The sequence below is a fragment of the Melospiza georgiana genome, chromosome 12 (genome assembly GCF_028018845.1).
Source record: "Melospiza georgiana isolate bMelGeo1 chromosome 12, bMelGeo1.pri, whole genome shotgun sequence".
In the NCBI taxonomy this organism is placed as follows: domain Eukaryota; kingdom Metazoa; phylum Chordata; class Aves; order Passeriformes; family Passerellidae; genus Melospiza; species Melospiza georgiana.
The window spans coordinates 5,487,078-5,510,153 of NC_080441.1; the positions used below are offsets into that span (position 1 = coordinate 5,487,078).

The 23,076-nt window shown below is 55.9% G+C and overlaps 1 protein-coding gene across 1 annotated transcript; it reads right to left on the reverse strand.

Annotated features, from left to right (window-relative positions):
• Positions 1 to 1,386: 1,386 nt before the first annotated feature.
• On the reverse strand, positions 1,387 to 20,198 carry NALF2 (NALCN channel auxiliary factor 2). Its single transcript, XM_058032968.1, has 3 exons — positions 19,425 to 20,198; positions 2,278 to 2,449; positions 1,387 to 1,797 (listed from the first exon to the last, which is right to left on the reverse strand). The coding sequence occupies exons 1-3, from the start codon at positions 20,196 to 20,198 to the stop codon at positions 1,388 to 1,390; spliced, it is 1,356 nt and encodes a 451-aa protein (XP_057888951.1). The 3' UTR covers position 1,387.
• Positions 20,199 to 23,076: the final 2,878 nt, after the last annotated feature.

Sequence of the window (23,076 nt, forward strand, 5' to 3'; positions counted from 1 at the left end):
CTAAAACACCCTCTCTTCCTTCCCTGCCCACACCCAGAACAAATTACAGCCCCTGGTGCCCGGCCTGGAGGCACCACCTCAGTGTCCATGCTGGGAACAGTTCTGGTGGCTGGGTGGAGAATTGGGAGTTTCCTAGGAAATGACCTAGGGATCGGATCCTAGGGATCTGATGTTTGTTTGGGGCTGAATCCCTGGATAAGCTGAGCTCAGGTTAAAAATTCACCCCAAGTGAGCCAGATGAGGCTACACCAGCCAGCACCTTGCCCAGCCAAGTCCAGCTGGGCTCCCAGAAATTTCCGGATCTGGGGGCATCCATGGATTGAAACTATTCACAAAAATGCTCCTCCCTAGCTGGGCCTTATTAGTGCCTCTTTGTGTGGGAGACTCTCCCTCCAAGCCAGATTTCTCCAGCCCGTTTGCCCAGTCCTCCTGCCATCCAGTCAATGATTTGTAGCTGGGAAGCATGGAAGGATGCCTTTGGGATTCCCTGCATCCAACTGCTGCCACGGGGGATCCTCTCCCTCACAGCCTGTGTGCTGCTGGAGTCACATCTCCCAACTCCTCACTGCGACCAGTCCCACCAGCCGGGGAGGACAACAAAAAAGGTTACACCAAATCATCAGGACACTTTGCAAAGTGGGATGTGGGAATGCTGGGGACATCCCTCCTGCTCCACGCCTCCTCCCTCTCCTCCTCCTCGCATAGAGCAGCAGGAAAGGCCGGGCTGGAGGAGCAGGCCGGGATGCAGTGAGACCAACCCCGAGTGGTACCACAGTGCAGCGTCACAGCGTCCCACTCCTGTCCCCAAACGCCACCAGCGAGGCAGCGCCGCGCTGAGGACACTGCGCCCCACCAGGGCGGCTCTGCCCCGAGCCCCAGCGGCTTTTCCCTGGGACAGGAGTGGGCCAGGCTGTGCCGGGAGGTGCTGCCCCTCCGCCTGCTCCCTCGGCATTCACACCCAGGAGAAAAGGAACCAGGGCTGGGCTGACCGTCCAACCTCGGCACGGCGCGGGCGGGGGAGGCGCGGGCACTCAAGGCACTCGCGGCAGCGGCCGGGGGACACCCGGCAGTCCCACGGGGACACCCTTCGATTCCCAGGGACCCCTCCCCTCGGTCCCCCCGCCTCCGTGCCGTTCCTGCCCTCCCGGCGCCTGCGGGGCCGGGAATGCTGGCCCTGCCCGAACCCTTCTGGCGCCGGGTCCCGCAGCCCTGTGCGCGTTAGAGACTCTTCCCCACGGGGATGCCCCGCGCGAGCAGCTCTTGGGGGATGTGCGGGGGTGCGCGAGTGCCACCCCCAACCCCGTGCCTCCCATTGGAGGAATAGCATGTGCCCCCCTTATGGGAAAAGATCTGGCGTTCTCCTTGGAGGTCGGCTCTGCCCTCTGTGTCACTCGTCCCGGGCCACGCTCTCCTCCAGGGCGGGCGGGGCCTCCAGGCCGAGCCCCCCGGCGCCGCCGTGCACGCTCGAGAAGGACACCATGGTGTGGAGGAGCATCAGGACCAGCACGCACAGTCTGATCCTGCTGCTGCCGAGGCGAGACCCCGCAGAGACCGGCAGCAAGGACGGGGAGCGAGGCTGGTGGTACTGGTGGTACTGGTGGTGGTGGTGGTGGTAGAGGTGGTAGTGGTTCTGCCTCTGGTGATGGAGGTGGGGGTCGTGGCGGTGGAAATGGAGCGACTCTGACGCCGTGGATTTGGGGGATGTGTCCTCGTTGCTGTCTGAGGGGTGCTCGCAGGAGTCCCATTGCACCTCGCAGCACTTGGCCTCCTCGTCGGGCAGCTGGTTCTCCAGCAGCCCTGCAGGGAGGAAGGGAGCAGAGGAGGGGTCAGCAGGACACTGAGGAGAAAGCGAGCCCTGGTGCCCACCAGCTGTGGGACTGGCACACCTGAGATGGTTCTGACATCCAGACACCCCCTGGCACAGCCCCCAGCATGTGTGAGCCTGCACACACCAGCAAGGCGAGCTCGGGGCTCCCCAAATCCTGCTCACAGTGGTAAAATATCCCCACCCTGCTTTAATCCATCACCTGCAGCTCCCTCTATGCTTTAGCTTTCAGAGGTAGGACTTTCGCCTCCTGGGCTGAGATGTTGCTGTGCCCCCATTAACCCCTTACCCCCGTAGCCTTGGCATGGCCACATTTTGGCATCAGGCAGTTTCCACGCTGCCCCTCCTCCCACTCCACCCCGGCAATCCTTCCAAACGCGGGGAGTGGCTTGGAAATTCGCCAAGGCTCACCATCACCCCCCTGTGCCCGGTGTGAGCCCGGCCCTCCTTACCCGTACAGATGAAGCCAGGCAAACCTCCATAGATCAGCTCATCATTGTCCGGTAACACGAAGGGGCACCTGGTCTGCACCTCCAGGCAGTATTGCTTGCATGGGATCCGCTGCCGGCACTGCTGCTGGGTCACGTTGAAGTACTCGGAGCACAGCCACGCCTTGTAGACAGCCTGGGGGACAGCATGGACAGGGACACGTCACTTCCCAAGCACTGGGACAGCTGGAGCACCGCAGGGTGGCAGGGGACGGGAGAGCTCCTAGCTCTTGTGGGAAATGTGTGTTGGGGTCATTTGTTGGATCCAAACAATCCACTGGAGTGTAACAATGGTGGAATTCGTCTATCCAGCTAAATCCACCACGAAAATAAAGCTAATTACCACATGGAATAATGTCCCCTACAGACAGGCATCGTGACAGATTCTGCTAACATCAGCGACCCGAGAGCTCAGTTTGTCACACAAAAATACAAACACTGCTTATCACCCGGCCCAGAGTGTCCTCCTCATCCCCAAGACATCCCACTGCTCTCCTGGGGAAGATTCTCACCTCCTCTAAAGTGCTTTGGCCCCCATGAGCTCTGGACACGGGACAGCAGAACACATCATGGGCTGGTCTTTACTGGAAATTTCCTGCTGGAAAAGCTGCTGGACAGAAGCAGCTGGGATGCAGCACATGCAGCCACTGCACCTCAGGCTTGTCCCTCTCTGCCACCAAATACCACCTTCCTCACCTTCCCCACCAAGTCCTGGGAGAGGTTCCCAATTCCCTGACATTTGGAACTTCTGCTGTGCCATTTCTTTTGGCTGAAGGGGGAAACTTGTTCATTTTCCATGGATGTTCTGGCACTGGGATGTACCAGTAGTGCAGGTGTCTCCGTGTGCTCTGTTCACCTTTCTGATACTTCAAGCTGTACTTGGCAACATTTCCAGAAGGAAGAGCAGCCTGGGGGTTCAGCTGTGACTGCAAGGCTGTGCCACATTCCCTGCCTGTCCAGTACTGGGTTCCCCTCTTCCCTTCCAGCCTCTGTGAGCTTGTGCCCATAGCAGACAGCAGGGCATAGCCCAGTTGGCTCAGTTTCAACCATATTCCCAAATTTCCCTCATTTCCCCAGCATCAGGCATGGGGGATTGTTTGTCTCCACTGGCTGCAGCAGACAGGGAGGGAGAGCTCCCATTTCTCCTGGTGTGCATGATTCCTCAGGCTGCAAGAGACCCAGGGCACTTCCAGCTCATCCATGAACTCATGAGGGCACGAGTGACAGCACCATGGTCATTCCATGGCCACATCCAACTTCCTTTGAAACCAGCTAGAAAGGGCTCCCTGTGATTCAAAGGGAATGAGTTTCCCTCCTCTGCATGCTCAGAGAAACCCCCTGCTCTGCCTTCCAGCTGCATTTTCATTTTCTGGAGGCTTTAAACCCATCACTTCTTTGTTTCCCCATGTTTTTCATAGATCCTTATCATTGTTTCTTTGGCCCACGGTGGTGTCAGGATTAAAGCTGGTTGGGAAATTCTTGGCAAGTTATTTTAGTTTGTTGGTTTTTTTTTTTTTTTTTTCCTGTAAAATGCCAAATCATGAAAGGCAGAATTTTCACAGAATTGTGTTAGCTTTGGTGAAACTTTCATCCCAAAAAGTTTAATGGGCACCAGGACACAATTTATGGAGTGAACATTTTGGAGCAGTCCCAGCACTGTGGGCAGGGCTGGCCCCTGGGATGTGAGAATGCAGGTGCTTGTTCTCCTTATCCTGTTGGATGTTAATTACTGGGACACAGTGGAGTGGCTCCAGAGGAGGGAATGACTGCAGAGTGTGGGGGCACAAGCAGGAGAGTTTCCAGGTCTGGATCTGCATCCCTGAACATGGAAGTGTCCAGGGCCAGGCTGGATGGGGTTTGGAGCACCCTGGGATAGTGGAAGGTGTCCCTGCCTGTGGCAGGAGGTGGGACAGGATGGGTTTAAGGTCCCTTCAAACCCAAACCATGCTATGGCTGCATGATCTGCCCGAGCTGATTCCCTAGAAGCGAGGAGGAGGAGGCCATGCTCCAGAGGGGCCACCACCCCCACTGCAGCAGTGCCCAGAGGGTGTACAGTGGGCTCCAAAGCACAAACTGACTGCCCAGCATGTATTCAGACAGGCCATATCCTTATTCCAATCCCTGCCTGGACATGATGCTGTTATTCCCACATGCTCCAGACACACTCCAGTGTAATGTGGAGCAAAACAGACAGAGGCCTTATTAATTACCTTAATTATTTGGGGTGCCTTTAGAGCAACAAGGAGAGGGTGTCCTGAGAACAGCCTAACCCTTGGAGCATCTGGCAGAGAGTGGCTGGATGAGCTTCTCCTTCCCCTGGTGACCATCCAGGATTTTGGACAGCTGGTGTGGATGACCTGCTTGAATTTGAACTGGCTGATGTCAGGTGGGTGAATTCCCCCCAAAGCCATGAAGTTTTCAGGATTAAACTGCAGCCACAACCAGCCTGCAGTTTAAAGGGGAATTATGAACACACAAGAAGCTGGATGGATATCACTGTTGCACCCAGCCCCATCTGGGATGGATACCCTAAATCCATCCCTCCAGCTCAGCCTCTTTTCCAGCCCTCATCTGCCTTAGGATAAGCATCTCCATCAGTGGGACTTCCTCGTGTCTCCCAAGGAGGTTGTTTTACAGCACTTATCTCGCTGCCTACAAGTTTTCCTTCATACTTGACCTACATTTTTCCATCCAAAAGTTCACTCCCTTCAATCATTCCTTCCACCATTCCCTCTCCCTGCTCCGTGTTTACACATCTCTAATATTTGCAGATGTCTCACGCTCCCCCTTTAGTCACAACTCAGGCGAGCTGGGCTGATTTACTCACTCCCATTTCCTGCCAGTCTCCTTCCCAGCTCCGACTCTCCCACGCTGCTTCCCAGATCCAGTCACATCCCAGCTCCCACCTGGGCTCACATGCAGCCAGGCATGGAGGCTACACTGAGTGATCCAGCAGAGGATTGTGGGCGTCACCTGAGCTGTCCCAGCTCCAGATTTGGGTGGAAAAGGCAGCTGGAGGAGGAGATTTCCCGAACTACTTTGGGTTCATCCTGCTCTCATATGGAAACAGAACAAGCAGGCTCTGCGTGGATCCACAAATATCCCTCCTAAAATGTTTGTGATGATTCTCATCAGGGAAGACCCCATCAGGGTCACCCACACATCCATGAATTTAATGAAAATATGGAAGGAGGCACTGCAAGGAGCTGGTGATACCACCAGCGAGGGCAGAGCTGGAGCACTCATGCAGAACCTGAACTAGGATTCCCTGGCTGCCTTCCATTCTTCCTTCCCTTTGCCCCTGAGGGAAGCACTGACCCCAGGCAGCCCTTGCCATTCCCTTGTGGCAGATCCTCCAGGTGCTGCAGCAGGAATTCCTGCAGCTCTGCAGGATGGAAACTGCCTGTGTGTACTCACAAACAGACACATCCAAGACCTGCTGGTCCAACAGAGCTCTCCCACTCCACTGGGATCAGGCTGAGACACAGGTGAGATCCCAGTGTCCTCCCATCACTCACCCACAGAGATCCATGTCACAGACAAGGAGCAAATTCCCTGGGATGCTCAAGGTTTTGGTATCCCCAAGCTTACCCCACACAGCCTCCTTAATTCTGCTGTTAAAAAGGACATGTGAGAATTTAGGACAGGAAGAAATTTGTTCCCTGCTTAGATCAAGTAGGAAAGCTCCCTGGTTTCCATCCTCTCCCTCTCTGGATTCTTCAGGAAGCGGGTTGGGTTGCAATCAGTGTTCCTGCCGTTCTGGTTTGGCTTTTGGCAGATCTCCAGCCTGGCCAAGTAAATTAAAGTGACCTCAGCTCCAAAATAGCTCCAATTTGGTGCCCTCTTCCTGCATTTTTAGCTCTGGAGGACTGGCTGCATGACTCTGAGGAAGCACACAGAATTTGGGTGCCTAGGAAAGGAGCCAACTTCACAGACCTGATTTATACAGAAGGAAGAGGACAGGCTATCTGTCCACATTGGAATTTTGGAGGTGGGATGAAAAACCTCATCCTAAAAGACATTAAAAAAACCCAAAATGAATTGGATTTCTAATAGTGAATTAGGCTGTCTGCTCATGCAGCAGCAGTCAGAGGGATGGAGCTTTCACTGGGAATTCTGTGCCAAATGGGAGTTCTTCCCTGCCTGCACTATTCCCTCTGTCTCCTGGCAGCACCAGGACAGCATTCCCCACCAAGCAGCTTTTCCAAAGTCTTTCTGGGTCCTTAGGATTTCTGCACAAATGTGGGCACTTCAAGGCCATTCCAGTTGCTGCCAGTATGTTGGAAACACTGGCACTGCTGTGGAACCATCCCAGCTACATTTTGGGAGAACCAAGGAGCAGGAATGGAGCAGCATTCTCAGGACACACCAGCACTGCAGAGGATGCAGTGTTTGGGATAGCTTGGATGCCCACTGGGAATGCCAGCTGTAATTAACAAAACAAACTGTTGTTTTCCCATCTGAACAGGAATCAATGCTTGGGAAGTTCCCCCAAGGAAAATCCTGCTAATGGCACAAACATAATTAACCCTTCTCATTAATTAGTGGCAGGGATTGGGGCAGCATGCCCAGCCCAAAATCCACTTCTCTGGAAGGGGGAGATGCAGCCTGGAAGGCAGAGAGGGAAATAGGGAGATTTTCCCTACAAAATAACCTCAGAAGGAGTCCTGGGATGTGCTTGGACCAGAGGTGAGGATCACTCTGGAAGTTGGGCTCTGCCATCATGACTCTCCTCCTTTCCCTCTTCTCACTGGGTGCACCCAGCTCCCAGCAGGGATGGGATGAAAGATCCCTGCCAGACCCCAGCCTGCAGCAGCCCCCTCCCCTCCCAGAGCACTTCCTGGGACTCACATTTCCATCCTGGTCTGAGAGGAGCATCTGGAGTGGCTGTGCCTCATTAATCTTGGACACAGGGAAATGAGCACTGCTAATGAGCCGCTCGGGCAGCTCTCCAAGCTCTGGCACATGAGGATGCAGCACGGGAAGCAGGACAGGCTGGGGGGGAGAGAAGAGCCCCCCTGGATGGCAGAGGATTAAGGGAATACTGAGGTCCAGGGCCAGCCAGGAGGAGTCACAAACACATCTGCAATGTCCAATTACCACTGTATTCAATTAACTCAGACAGTAACAATGTGGAGCTTTAAACCAGCTTCTTTTAGGCTTTTTTAAAATTCTCCTTGCTATGGGCTGTTCCAACATCATCTCTGGAACAGCTGATTTTTGGTTTCTTTGATAGTTCTGGAGTTGTTATCCCTGCCTTGACACATTCACATGCTCTGGGTTAGGAGAGAGGAGACCAAAAACACCAACCCAACCCTAAACCTCAACAACTGGACAGGATTATGGGATTTGTATTGTTTTTCCTTCATTTTTAATATAAAGTTGCCTTTTGCCTGGCGATGACAGCCCTGGAGCCGCAGCTCCTCCGTTTCCCAACCAGGGGAGCCTCTGCCCATTGTGCCCAGCTCCAGAGGGCACAGGGATGGGGCTGCCAGCAGGAATGCCTGGGACATGGATGGGATGGGGGAATGGGGATGGATGCACATTGTACCCAGCTCCAGAGGGCACAGGGATGGAGCTGCCAGCAGGAATGCCTGGGACACGGATGGGATGGGGGAATGGGGATGGATGCACACAGGCTGCAGGGAATGGCACTGGTGGGAATCCCAACTGGAGTGGGTGTTCCTCAAACATCACTGGAAACTCCACACAGAGCTGCTGGGCTGGCTGGCACGTGCCCATTCCAGGCTCTGCATTACCCTACAGTCTGCTCCTGTCCAGGGCTGGTTTGCCCAGAAGTTCTCCCCCAGCCATCTCACCCATGACACCAGTTTGCATCCTGATGTTGTGTGTTGTTCTGGGCACAGATGGGTCCAGGTCTGGCACTGACCAGGCTGATCCTCCAGAAAGGTCCTGGGCAATGGAATGTCATCCCCTGTGCTCCCAAACTGTGCCTTCCCACCTACATCCCACAGGACCACACCATATCCTTTCACCTGAGTCATGAAGTCACTTCCAAATTACTTGGAAGTAAATTGTCCAAGCTACCCACTCACCATTCAACCACCTGATGAAGCAGCTGATAGTTTTAAAGTTTAAAACTTCCAGTTTTCATTTTAAAAAGAAAGCATTTTAGCTTTAATTCCCAGTTCTTGGATTAAAGAGACTGTGTGAATGCTCCTTCTTTCAGAGGGAAAAGCCCAAATTTCCCCCTCTAAGCCACTCAAACCCAGTCTGAGACACACAATGCCCCAGGTGCTCATCGGTCAAAATTAAGAGAAAATAGTTTTAAGTGTGACCCCCACACACCTGACACACTCAAGGCTCAGGCAGCAACTGTCACACTATGTCACAACATCAGGCAGCTCAACACATGCCTTGGGAAGGACTGGAGTGGGGAAGGAAAGGAGAACCAGCACCCCAACCTGCCTCTGCAACCACCCACAGGTGATGGGCTGGGGGTGGCAGTGCCAGCTCCCAGCCCTGGGAATGCTCTCAGGGGACAGACACCACAGGCACAGCCTCCTGGCCTTGCTCATCTGCTCATGGCACCAAGGGCTGCTGTGTGCAGAGCCCAGGGAAAGCCTGGTCTGATCCCAGCAGATGCCACCCTGCCCTTGGAACAAGGCCAGGAGGAAGAGCTTGTGCTCGTGGCTGCACCAAAGCAGGAAGCATTCCCTGGAAGAGCAGAGCTTGGGGACTTGCTTTGGACACCTCTGACAGCTCCTGTGCTGAGGGGACAGAGAACATGGCAACCCCACATGGCCATGTGCCTGTGCCTGTTGATTAATGACAGTAATTAATGGCACAGCTGGATGGACAGGAAGGCAGTGACCACTGCCAGGCCCTCCTGCCTCCCACAGCCAGTGCCTGTCTCCATGCATGTCACAGTTGCTCCATGTCCCTGCCCAGCAGTGTCTGCAGCCCTTTCCCTCCCACCACAGCTCCCACTGTTCCCAGTGCAGGCTGGGCTCTGCCTGGAGGTTATTCCTGTCCAGCCACCCAGCCCTGACCCCTCCTACAGCCCCCAGCCCATTGCAAGAGGCCCTTGATCCCAGACCACTGCTACAAACATCCCAATTCCCACAGAACATTTCCATTTCATTATCAAACTCCACCTCGGGGTAGATGCATCCTCTCCCCAAGGGGGGTGAGCAGGGGGTGACAGTGCTCTGCTCACAGACTGGAGCTCTCATCCCAGCATTCCTGATGCTGTTCAGTCCCCCCTCCTCACATCCTGGGTGGGAGCCCTGGCATTGTGAATTCCCTGGCAGGGTCTGGGACAGGGTGGCCCAGCCATGGTGGGCTGCCCATGGGCACTGCTGCCAGACCCCAGGCACAGCCAGTCCCTGTCCCAGGGTGCCAGCCCAGGATCACAGTGAGGCCAGGGGGACCTGCATTCCCAGGCTGCAGTTAATCCAGGCTGCTGCTCTGTGCTCCCCTTTCAAAAAGGGTCTTGGCTGGGCTTGAGAAGAGAAGAGCAGCTTGTCAGGAAGGTGAGGCCACCTGGAGTGTGGAAGTTTGTGTGGGAAGGGGGTGGACACCAGGAGACAGGGACAAACAGCTGGTGGCCAGGGAGAGAGCAGCTCTCCCTGGCATCTGGAGGGCTCTGTCCTTGTGACACCACATGGCCATGCCCCAAGGTGGAAGAGGGGAGGCCAGGCCTCCAGTTCCAGGGTGTCACCACACTCTGAGGAAAGCTCTTCCCAATATCCCATCCATCCCTGCCCTCTGGCAGTGGGAAGCCATTCCCTGTGTCCTGTCTCTCCATCCCTTGTCCCAGGTTCCTCTCCACCTCCCCTGGAGCTCCTTTAGGCACTGGAAGGGGCTCTAAGGTCTCTCTGGAGTCTCCTCTTCTCCAGGTGAGCACCCCCATCTCTCCCAGCCTGGCTCCAGAGGGGCTCCTACCCTTGGAGCAGCTCTGTGGCCTCCTCAGGACTTGCTCCAGCAGCTCCATCCTATACAATCCTCACCTGCCAGCCCCCAGTGGGTCAGATACCAGCCCATCCTACCAGCCCAAGGACTTAAAAAGTAATTAAAGACCTCTGCAAAACTGAAGCTGAACACGATGGAGTTGGGGACAGAGGGAAAGTGAGGTCCCTGCAATCCATTAGGATGGCTTGAGGAATTCACTCCCATTAGGTCCTGCTGCAGCCAGGGGCTTAACAGGATTCAAAAGTGGATTAAACATTTATACAGCTAATGAGAACATCCTGTTACATTAGATAGGATATAAAAAAATAAAGGCGAGACACTTCAGTGCCACGAGCCATAAATTACCCACCAGTGATGGGGGCAAGGGAGAAGTTTCTTTGCTCATCCCCCTTCCAAGGAAATGGTGAGGCTGGAGAATTGTTCTCAGGATGGTGTGAGTGTCCAGCCCAGCAAGGGCTTGTAACAGCAGGCATCCAATGCCTATGGAACAGCCCAATCCTGTACTTGGCCAGGAGCCCCCTGCACAGCATCCTGTGAGGTGCCACTTGGCTTCAGTGGCAATGGGACAGGGTATGAGGCAGCAGGAGGAACCTGGTCCCTCATGTCATCCTTCTGCACCCCACAGAGATGGGCAAGCAGCAGGATCAGGCCCATCTCCACTCCCTCATGGAGCAAACAGCAAGGAGACAGGAGCATCCCAGCTCCTGGGCACCCTCCACGGTCACAGGGAAGTTCAGTTTTCCATGCTCATGCTGGGTCTTGCATCCACCTCAACTTGTGCCCACAGGTCCCTTAAATGCAAGCAAAGATGATTATGAGATGCTTATCAGCACTCCTGGCAGCTCCTACTGCTGGAGACACACAACAGACCACGGCTCATGTCAGCCCTGAGAGCTACAGCCTCTGCTTTTCTCTCCCTGGCTGAACAGCACTTGCAGAAACCTCCTGCTCCCTTGCAGGGAGGACAGCCCAGGACAGCTCTCAGGCTCTGTGGTGAGCAGCAGGCAGGAGCTCAGCCAGAGAATCCCAAGGGAAGCACTGCTGCAGGGAAACCCATCCCTGCCCTCAGGCCAGGCTGGGGCTGTCCAGCCTGTCCCTGATGCTCCACAGAGTGGAAGTGCTTCCCCTGCATTCCCAAGAGCAAGGAGTGTCTGGAGAGCAGTCCCAGGACCACACTCTGAGCCAGGCTGCCACCCCAGAGCTCCTGGTGCCTCCTGGCAGTCTCATTTGAACAGGAGAAAAAGGAATGATGACAAGCAACACAGCACGGCAGGAAAACACAGCTCCCTGCACACACAGGCAGAGACCCCTGTGGATTCCTCCTCTCCACAACCAGCTCCAAGGAACATGACACTAAAGACCAAGAGCAGGTCAGGGAGATGCCCAGGTCTGAAGGGGCTTGAACTCATTACATTAAAGACACAAACACAGCTCCTGTTCTGCCAGCACTGGTCAGTCCTTCCCAAACTGCGGCCATTCAGAAAATTCCAAGAAAATTCCACTCTCCTCCTCTCCCTCTGTAGCCACCAGCAGTGGGGAATGCTTGGGACTGGTACCTGTGGGCTCAGGGTGTTCCAGGCTCCCTGATCTGTGCAAACCCAGGAGCTGGCACACCTCTCACCAGGAAAACCCCCAATCCAGCCACTTCCAGCCCCCCTCTCCAGCTCTACCTTCTCTCCTGTCCATCCACAGCCTCCACCCACCAGCAGTGCTGCAGAGCTGCCATGCAGGGATGAGATTCCAGCCAAACACGTGTATCTGTTACTCCCAAGAGGATGAGCAGGGCAGGTGGCATTTCCTTCTCCAGCCAGGACCAGGAACAGCAGGATGCTGGCACAGGCAGGGCTCTGGAAGAGCAAATCCTTGCCAGGTGAGGCCATTTCATGCTGCTTTTTGAACAGAGTGACCACGTTGGCAGCATCTGGGGGTGCCAATGCTGCCAGCACTGCTCTTCCTGTGACACCCCAGGAGCATGGCTGGGAGAGAGGCCCCAAGGAAAAGCCGGGAGCTGGGAAGAGAAGCCAGGCTGAAGCAGGCAAGCCATTCCAGGCAGGCAGCTGCTGGCTCTGCCCACGGGAATGGGGCTGGAGCAGCGTGGACAGATGGCTACTTCTTGCCCAGGCAGCCTCTGTGTCTCATTCACAGATTTGCTGTCCCTGAGTCATTGCCCTTCAAAGGACAGCAGAGCTGAGCTCCTGCGTGGAGCCAGGCATGAGTCGCATCCTAATGGCATCCCGGGGACAGCGGGAATAGCCCCCGGCAGCCAAGCACACCCTGCCTCTGCCACCTGCCTGCCTCCCACCCTGCAGGGCAGCTCTGGAGCCTACAGCAGAGGAAAAGCCTGTGGGGCATCCCTAGGACAGGCCTGGGGCTGTGGGATGTTTAGACAAACCCTCTCTGTGTGGGATCCGTGGCACTGCCCAGTGCTGGGGTCAGGCCAGGCCATGTGTGATCCCTGCTGGGCAGAACAGCTCCTTCCCTGCTGAAAAGAATCCTGTCCTCAGGTAGGGACCAGGTGAAGCCCCTTGTGAGGGCAGGTCCAGCTGGGCTCAAGCAGACACCCAGTGCATGCTGTCCCACCTCTCAGTGCTGGTGTAGGAGGTGCTGCTGCTCTCCCTGGGATGTGTGTGCCAGCGTGGCACCAGCAGATCCCTCTGTCCATGGGGAGCAGGGATCACTGCCTGGCAGGAAAAGCAGCACAGCAAGACAGCCTGATCTGGATGGCCACAGACAGCCTGTGCCAGGGGATGTGCACAGCAAGGGGGCTGGGGGCTGTGTTGTTTTCCCAGATCTCACACTTTGCTGGTATCACTGTATGCACTACTGAGCTCCTGGCCCCCAGAGCCTTCCTGTACCACACAGAGCAGCTGGATGCTTTCCATCTGCAGCTGCTGAGGTGGCATCTCTGAGGAGCTCATCCCAGCCTGCTGGTGAAGCCCCTGTGCCCACTGTGCTCCCAGGGATGGGCACACATGGAGAAGAATATAGGCCTGCATCTGGCACTGATGGCAGCAGGCACAGCTGGGAGCACACAGAGCAGGAACTGGAGCCTGTGGCACTTGGAGCTACTGGTGACAGTTTGATGGAGAGAGATGTCACCCTCCCTCTCTGTCCCTGCACCATTTGCCAACCTGCCTGTTGCTCCATGGAGCTGCTGCTGCCTTGGGAAACTTGTGGGCTGTCCCTGCAGCACCACTGACAGACACAGGCGGGGACAGGCAGACAACAAGGACTGACAGACAACCAGAGCAAAGGAGGCAGCCAAAAACCACCCGATATCCCCCATAAATCACTCCCATTCATACCCTGACCCCATCCCAGGCTGATTTACCCCACAGCACTGGTGTAGGTTCAGCCTCCAGCCCACCACACACTCCCAGGCAGCTTGAGATGTCTCCACCCCAAGCAGAACTCAGGGCTGTCCAAGCACCATCTAAGCACCCCCACTCCCACCTGGCTTGCAGCCCTCCCAGGTCCCACTGGCACATTCCTGACACCTCTACATCTTTTATTCCAGGGGGCAAACTCCTTCCATCAGTTCAGCTTTTGTTTCTCCTGCTTTCCAAGCCTTGATCTCAGTTTTCAAGCATCAAGGAGGTACCTGACACAAGGCACTGGAATGGGGTGTGCCAGAGGCTGCAGCCACAGCACCTGCAGAGCAAACCCACCATGGTCCTCTGGCCCAAATTATTTATACAACTAAACCACATCTTTGTGCAAGGCTGCAAAAAATTCCCTTTGTTCCCATGGAATGGGTGGGGAACAAGGAGCTGCACACTTGGCTAAGCTCGTGCATGTGCTCCTGCTCAAGCTGCCAAATGACTGCACTGACCTGCTGGAATTACTTTTGAATTCACTCTGGAACCTTTTTTCACCTCATGAAACACCTCACTGGCCAGGCTGCTTGTGGAGAAGATCTGGAGCTGCCACAGGTGTGTGGGAGCAGCCTCTCCCCTCCTGCTGCTCCTGGTGTACCAAATGCTCCACAGGAGACCAGTCCAGGGTGCAACTTTGCAGTCACCCATCCACAGATTCTCTGGAAGCCTCGCTTCTAAAGTAACTTAGCAACCTTAAAAAACCTAAAGTAACTTAGTAACCTTAAAAAACCACAAGGTTTTGGTGAAACCACTTTGGTTCTCAAGGGACCTTCCCTCTGTGCAAGGCTCAGAGCAGGAGTGCAGCAGGTATAGCAGCATTTTGGATAAGCCCAGCCCAAAAAAGCTCAACCTGAGCTACTTTTGTGAAGGTGAAATGCTGCTTTGGATCCCCCAAGAGGTGTCCCTGGCACTGGGATAACCCCAAGACAGGGTGTTCCCAAAGCTCCTGGTGCCAGCAGGCTTAGGTTTGCAGAGGATGTTCCACAGGCAGGGATGCTCTGTGGGGATGCTGATTGCTGATGCTATTCCTGGTTAAACAAGAGCCAGAAAACAGGACCCCAGAGGGTGCTGAGCCTGGGCACTGAGGATTTGCTCCCTGCTCCATGTGAGATGTGCCAGGGATGATGCCAGAGCAGGAGCAGCCTCCATTTCTCACCACATCACTGCACACCAGCGGCACAGAAACACCAGCAAAGCCTCGGGAGTGAAATCCTACCCTGCCAGGGGACTGGGGAAACCAGAGGTGCAGAACCAGATCCCACAACCACGGGCTTGTGTGTAGAGAAACCTGATAATCTAATCACATCTGAGATGCTACAGGTCCTGTCCAGCCCAGCTCTGCTGCCAGCCCCCTCCTGCCTGTCAGCCCTTCTCTCTCCACAGCTTTGTTTCTTGCAGCCTAATGACTCCTTAATGGGCTTTGTCCCATAGATCTTGATTTGCCCCAGCACGGGTGGGAAGGGGCACTTTGGAGCTGTTGGGGTGGGAGCCAGCATGCAGAGCTTGCCTTGGCATGAGCAAAGCTCTCATCTGGTGTCTGAGCTGGAGCAACACTGCTCTTTTCCTGTTTGGAAAGATGGGAAAAGGCACAAAAGAGCCCTAAGCATCCCTCAGGGCATTGCTTTGGAGGGACAGTGATTTCCCCCTGCACTGAGCCCTGCAAAGCCTGGGCTTCCAGTTTGAGTGCTGCTGCTGCCCCACATTTCCTGATGGATATTCCAGTCCAATATTCACATCCCCAGGCCAAGACCTCCTCAAGCCCCTTTGGAGGATGCTCCAAAGTGTCCCCACAACTGCTCAGTGCACTGAGTTCACTGTGTCCTGCAGTGACAAAGGGTACAAGTTACACAGCAACAGGCGAGATGGAGGCGGCCAGCAGCTGCTCCTGACTCAATTAATGACTTTTCCCTCTCATGTTCAGGAAAACACAGGCATGTGCCACCTTTTATCCACATCATCCCTACCTAGCACCATCAGCCAGCAGTTAGCAGGCAGATCCTCACAGCATGAGGTGAAATGTGTTTGAGAAGATGGATGGACCTTGTGAATCCACTTCCATCTCTTCCATCCTGTCACAGGATGCCAGTGCCCCTGTCCATGAGTGTCCCTGTGGGAGTCAGACCTCCCAAATCCCACCAAATGGGAAATGCAAGCAATAAACCCCAGAAGTGCATCTTCATGGTTTAATGTCTCTCAGCCACAGGGATTTCTGGTGTTAGTTGGAAAAGTAACAAATAAAACATTTCCAGGGGTGATTTGGAAGTTGACGGTGCTGCACAGGAATAACAACACATGGAAAAAGTGGGATCTGCCCAGGAATGACCCCCAAGCAGAAAATAAAAAGGGACAGTATGACACTCAGCACTGAGTACTCTCAGCAGCTGAATTACACACAAACCCCACCATTTCATGGGATTCCTATCTCCAGGGGAACTTTGGTCCAGTCCTCCCCAACCTCTGGGCACAGACTGCTGTTGCAGACAGGTAGAGAAATTATAAAAGAAACGCCTCATAAAATCAGGCCTGCTCTGTTAAATCAATAGCTAGCCTGTCATTTCTTCTAAGTGCAGCTAGTACTTTGCAAGTTCCCATGTGAAAACAATCTGGGTATGAACAGTTTGTTAATGTAACAACCTTTTTTGGGTGGAAAATAAGTGCACCTGCACTTATTAGACCTGTTCCATGAGAACCCACAAAAGAAAAATGCAAAAAACTTGAACCTTAACACATACAAATCACCTTTTGACCAACAAATGAAGTAGTAAGAAAACTACCAGGTAATAGATGTTGTACAGAAGGTCTGTGAAAACTATAAAATAAGTTTTGTGAATAAAAATTTGGCTTTTCCTGCATGAAGAAAATGGAGCTCAAGTGATTTATTCCAATAGACAGATCTGGGGTTGGGATGTCCAGGATGCTGTTTCACCTCCTGGCAGGACTTGGTTTTTCTTCCCAAACCTGAGGGCAGCTCTCAAGATGATTATAATAATTGTAATGCTCTCAGGGCATTATGTGTCTCCTGAAACCAATATACAACACTTACACACTTCCAAATTTTTATCTTGGGGTGAAACCTGCTGCCACAGGAAGGAACTGGCAGCTCCAGTTGGGATTTGGTGTTGCTGTTGTTTGAAATCAGGTGGAAAAAAGAGCCCAAATCACCAGAGTGGTGTGGCTGCCATAGAGCTCCCTATGAGCTCTCAGCTGAGCCACACTTCTTAGACACCAAATTCCAGAGGGATCCGTGCCTCAGCAGAGGGAGGCTGTGTGCAGGTGAGCTGAGCTGCTGTGCCTCCTCATCTTCAATTTCCCAGCTGCTGTTCCAGAATGGCAGGGATGTGAATGGGATGCAGCACAAACCCTCCACACTCAGCCCTGCTCCCACAGTCCCATGTCCCAGAATTATCATTTAAATCCTGTTTCTCCAGCTCCAGAGCTCCTGAAGCCAGAATCCTGCTGTGAGGGCTCTGCAGGAGCTCTCACACTGGCCAAGCTGCACATTCCACTGTTTTCCTCCACTCCTCTGCTGTTTTCCTGTTATTTGCTCTCAGATGTTATCACCATCAAGCAATACCCTTGCCATCCCTCACAAACAGGTATTATCCAGCATCTGGATGGGAACCACAAATTCAAACTGCTTCAAAAATCCTGTCAGCCACATTTTTCCAAGGCAATGAGTAACTGTAGTCCCTGCTCAAGTCCAGAGGACTCGAAATCAGGCCAAAACTCACTTGTCACCACAGTGCTGGAGGGGTCTGGTACAAGCTTCAATTCACAGATGGGAACAGCCCCTGAGAGGGAAAAGCTGAGCCTCATGGATGTGAAAGGCTGGAGTAAGACACAGAAATATGGAGTGAATGGCCTTAAACAAAGCAGCCTGATTTTTCAGGATAGGAGCTGTGAGGGCTCCAGTGGGAGTGAGCAGGCTCAGGCACTCCCATGGGAATTTCCCAGTGGGTGGCTCAGGGGAGTGTGCACAGGTTGTCCCTGCTGCTCCTGCCTCCTGTTGCTTCCCAAGTGCTGCCTGAGGAATGCAAGGCTGGAGCTCACAGATGCTCTAAGGATGCACTGACGTGACAAAGAACCAGCTCAGAGGAACGAGTCCTGCCACTAGCTCCAGCTCTGCATCTCCCCAGCACATTTCCTGCTCTCCCATCGAGGATGTTAAACCCAGGGACAATTTATGGAGACTCATCGAAGCACAGCTCTGTTCCTACACAGTTTGGAGTCCCAACATAATTATTTTCTCACCTCTTTTGCTTCTCTCTCTGGGACTCCCAGCAGAGATGGAAGCTAAGCCTGAAGCTGGAACATTTATGCTCCACCAGACATGGCACAGAGAGATCCTGATCCTGCTGGGCCCCTGCAAGCAGGAGCAGCACAATGGACAGCACCCTGTGGAAGTGGAGCAGCAGGACCAAACTACTCAGAGCAGGCTGAATACCACATCCCTTGGAAACCACAGGGGGAATCTGGGAAGCAGACTGCAATTACCTGCCTTGGCCCATGCCAGAACACAGGCACCAGCTCCTGCTCAAACCCAGCTCCCCACAAAAGCGACCCTTGGAGCGGTGGCCAGGATCTCACCAAAGTGCCTTTGATGAAAGACACCACCTCAGTGTCCCAGTCCTGCTCCTGGTGCTGCTCCTGCACTTTCCCAGGGCATGAACATCACTTCAAGAGCTGCTCTGCAAATCCAAGTGTCCCTCAAAACTCCTGTCCCAGAAGAGGAGCAGCCAACCCTGTCACACTGCCAGGGAGGGAGCTCAGCCACCATCCCTGTGGGACAATGCTGTCACACACCCCAAGACACAGCTCTGAGAAAGGGAAGCACATTTAATTACAGAGACCATTGCACTTCCCAGAGGTGATGTCTGGAAGGAGCACAGGTGAGCCAGGCAGCTTGGAGCTGGTGGAAGCTGGAGGCACCACGGGTTTGTAAGAATGAGCACCCAGCAGAACCACACTGAGGGTTTGATGGAGATCCAACCTCAACTCTCATCTGGGAGAGGAGGTGGCTCCATACCAGCCTTGATCCCACTGATGCTGGGAGACACAACCAACCCATCAGCTTTCAGAGCAGGGACTGTGTCCCGGGGCTGGGGACGAGTCAGTGACACTGGGGGAACACCAAGGTGGGAGGCACAGTCCAGCAACCCTGGGCAGAAAGAGTGTGAGAGCTGCTGCATACAGGGAAGGGGCACTGGCACCATGGTTCATCTCAGGTCACCGCTGGTCTAATGACAGCCAGGAAGAACCCTGGGCTGTCCCAGGAGCAGCAGCAGGTCTGAGGCAAAGGTGAGGGGCCTCACACATGTCCCAGCTCAGCCCCTGTGTGCACAGGGGTGCACAGTGAAAGAGGTGTGGGTAAGGCTAGCAGGGATAGGGGTGTCAGGAGTGAAGTACTTGGATTGAGGTGCCATGTGGGGATTGGGGTGTCAGGAGAGGTGCCAGGACTGGGGTGCTGGCAGTAGAGTGTCATGAGCTGGGTGCTCAGACTGTGTTGGGAGCAGGGTGTTGGGAATGGCAGTGGGATGACAGTAGCTGCCTGTGTGTGCACAGGTGTGAAGGGATGTGTGAGCACTCATTCAGGCCAAGTCCTGCTTTGCCTTTTCTGTCCCATCACCCTGTCCCAGCTTTCCCAAGGGCTCCAGACCTGTCCCATCACCACTGCCAGGAGAGGTTTGGGGAGCCGAGGGAGATCCCAGCCTGCAGGCAGGTGTGAGAGCAGGGGGACCACGGTACCCCCACACCACCAAGCCCGCTGTGGCCCGGCTCACCCGGGACGCCCCCTCGTACCTTGCAGTCCGTCAGGCAGGATCTGACCGAGTACTCTTCCGATTGCAAGTACTTCTCCAGCAAGAGGTCGAACTCCTCGTATTTTTCCTGAGCGTGTTGGTCCAGCCGCTGGTACGCCTGGACGCAGCTGCTACAGGCCTCCCCGTCCAGCGCCCCGGCCGCCGCCACCACCAGGTCCACCATCAGGTTGTCCAGGCTGCAGTCCAGGCCGTCGGGGCCGGCCATCTCCCGCAGCAGGTCCCAGATCGTGTAAGTATCACAAAAGGAGAGGTTGAAGTTCCTGAAGTAAGCCTGCAGGAAGGTCCTTTTGGAGGAGGGCGAGGCGAAGAAGGGCGCGGCGGCGGCGGCGGCGGCGGCGGCGGGGGGCGAGCGCAGGGGCGCGCCGGGGGCCCGCGGGCGCTGCGGGGCGAGCAGCCGGGCGCACGCCGAGTCCAGGTCCCCGCGGGCGGCGGGGCAGGGCCCGCCGGGGCCGCGGCTCAGGTTGCCCAGCAGGGCCTCGCAGCTGCCGCCGCCGCCGCCGCCCGCCGGCTCGGCCGCCAGCAGCGCCCGCGGCCCGCGGCCCCGCGGCCGCTCCCGCGCCCGCAGCTTGGCCCCGGCGCAGAGCCACAGATGGTCGGAGAGGAGCACGGTGAAAAAGAGGAGCGAGGCGAGCGACAGGCGCCATTTCTGCGCCCGCTCGGGGTCGGCCACCGGCTTGTCGCTGCGGCGCGGCGCGCAGCACACGGCCCCGCCGGCGGCGCCCCCGCGGGGGGACATCCAGGCGCCGCGGATCATGCCGGGGGCGCGCGGGCGGCGGGCGGGCAGCGCCGCGCTGCCGCCGCTGTCACCTGCCCCGCACCGCCGCCATGCCCGCGCCGCCCCCGCCGCGCCCCGCCGCCGCCGCCGCCCGCCCCGGCCCCGGCCCCGGTCCCGGCCCCGGGCATGCCCCGGCCGCCCTCACTCGGCTTTCCGCTTGCCCCGGCGCGGTGCCGGGACCGCGCCGCGCCCGCCGCCGCCGCCGCCCGGCCCCATCGCCCTCAGTCTGTCGCCATCTTCGGCCGCGCCGCCAACACCTTGAGGAGCCGCGAGCGCTGCGCCTGCGCGCTGCCTCCGCTCCGCCGGCACCGGCACGGCCGCGGCCCGGCCCGGCCGGCGCTGCCGAGGTGCTGAAGGACAGCTCCGCTCCGATCCGCTCCGCTCGGCCCGGCCCGGCCCGCCAGGGACACCCCCGCGCCCGCACACCCGCCACACCCCTCGGCAGCTCCGCGCTCAGCCCCGTCCTCACCCCCACCCTGACCGTCACCTCATCCGCACCTCATCTGCACCCTCAGCCTCAGCCTCCTCCTCATCCCTTCCCTCATCCTCGCCGTCACTACACCCCCACCGTCATCCTCACCTCACCTTTGCCATCATCATCACACGCATACTCATCCTCATCCTAACCCTCACTTGAATCCTCATCCTCATCCTCACTCACCCTCACGGACTGGTCCCGTCCCCATCCCCGGTGTCAACAGGTCCCAGTGCAGAGCGGCCCTGAGTGATCCAGCAGCAGCCACACACACGGTGCTGTCCCCCAAGAGCAGAGCCTGGTGTCCCCTCACTGCCCACACACCCTCGGCCCCACAAAGAGCCCCCAGTGATTCCATTTCTGGAGGACTGGGAGACAGATATCGCCAGACACCAAAAGCAGCTTCCAGGGACATCCCTTATTCATGTCCCTAAATCCCTGTTAGAGGGTTCTTGGCATGGCTAAACCCTGAGAGACGATCGGCTCCCTGGGAGTGGAAAATAAAGAGCGGCTGAGGGAGCTGGGGGGCTCAGCCTGGAGAAAAAGAGGCTCAGGGGGAATCTTGTGGCTCTGCACAATTCCTGACAGGAGGGGACAGCCAGGGGAGTCAGGCTCTGCTCCCGGGGAACAGGAACAGGACAAGAGGAAATAGCTACGAGTTGCACCAGTGGAGGTTTAGGTGGGATATCAGGGAAAATTTCTTCACTGAAAACATGGTCAGGCATTGAAACAGACACCAAGGGAAGCAGTGAAGTCACTGGAAGTGGTCAAAATCATGGGCATGTGGCACTTGGGAATATGGATTCATGATGGACTTGGTAGTGCTGGGGGTGATGGTTGGACTCAACAGTCTCCGAGAGCCACTCTGACTTAAATGATTCCATCATTTTATGGACATGAAACCCCCGGGTACGCAGAACAGAGGGCAGAGCCTGCTTGGAGGCTCCTTCTCCATTCACAAACCCATCCTCAGTCTTGGGCACTACCCTGGCTGTGGGAATTGGTTTCTGGGGTTTTCCTCAAGCTCTGTCCCAAAGTGAACCAGCTCCGTCAAGGCCATGGGGTGCTGGAGCTGGTTACCCAAGCTCCCTCAGGAAAGTGGGATCCTGCAGGCACAGGGCTTTATCCTCCTGTTCACCATCCTAACCTGTGAGGAGAGCGAGCCCCAGGGAAAGGGGCTTGCTCATGAAGGGGCTGTCACCTCAGCTGGTGCCATTAGTCACAAGGGCCACGGTGTGTGAGCTGCTCACGCTCCAGCAGCTCAGCCCTGGCTGAGGCACTGAGGGAGGGAAATACCTGGTGCAGAGCCAGGAGAGGTTTTACAGCCGGAACGAACAAATGTTGAACATCACCGGGAGTGATGTAAGGATCTGCAAGCCAGGCTGGAGGCTCAGCTCCTCTGAGCCGTGGCACAGACACCTGTGACTCCCTCAGGGGCTGTTCCCTCTGGCTCTTCCACCCCATCCCTTCCTGCTCCTCCAGCGTGTCCATGGCCCTGCTGGGAGGAGATGTTGGAATAGCTGAGAGTGCTGTTCCTGCAGGTCTGGGCTTCCTGGGGTGAGTTTCTTTCCCAGCACTCTCTGTGCCTGCTCTGTGCACACAGGGTCAGACTGGCGTTTGAGGAATCACTGGATGGTTTGGGTTGAAGGGACTGTTAAACATCACCTCACCCATTCCCCTGCCATGGACAGGGACACCTTCCACTAGCCCAGATTGCTCCACTCCCCAGGTTGCTCCAAGGCTCATCCAACCTGGCCTTGGACACTTCCAGGGATCCAGGGGCAGCCCCAGCTTCTCCGAGCAACCTGTGCCAGGGCCTCCCCATCTCACCACCCTCACAGGGTATAATTTCTTCCCAATTTGCCATCTAAACTTCCCTTCTCTTTAGTTTAAAGCCATTCCCCCTTGTCCCATCACTCCATGTCTCAGGGGGAGTGGTGCAGGCAGGAGACCAGCACTGCCCTGTTCTGTTTACATCCAGGAAGAGCTGAGACAGCAACAGAGCCCCTCCAAGCCTTGTGCACACCGTTAGTTACGGGACACTGAGCCCTGCTGTCCTTTCTTTCTTATTTCCTGTCTGTCTCCATTTGTTCCCACCCTTTTCCAGCTTTCTCCCAACCTGAGGACTCAGCTTTCTTCCTGCCCCACCACACTTCTGGAGTGAATAAAACCAGGAGGGAGGCCATGGAGAGGGTGTCCCAGGGAGCCCCAATGAAGGAGCACTCTGCCTGTCCCTGATCTCAGCTCTCCTGTGCTCCCACAGGGCTGTGACAGGAGCCCATCACTCCTATTCCCATCAGGAGAGGTCCATCCAGCTTGGAGCCCGTGCCCAGCTCGGCATGACCTGCTGAGAGGAGGCTGCACCAGCCCTGTTTGCTGACA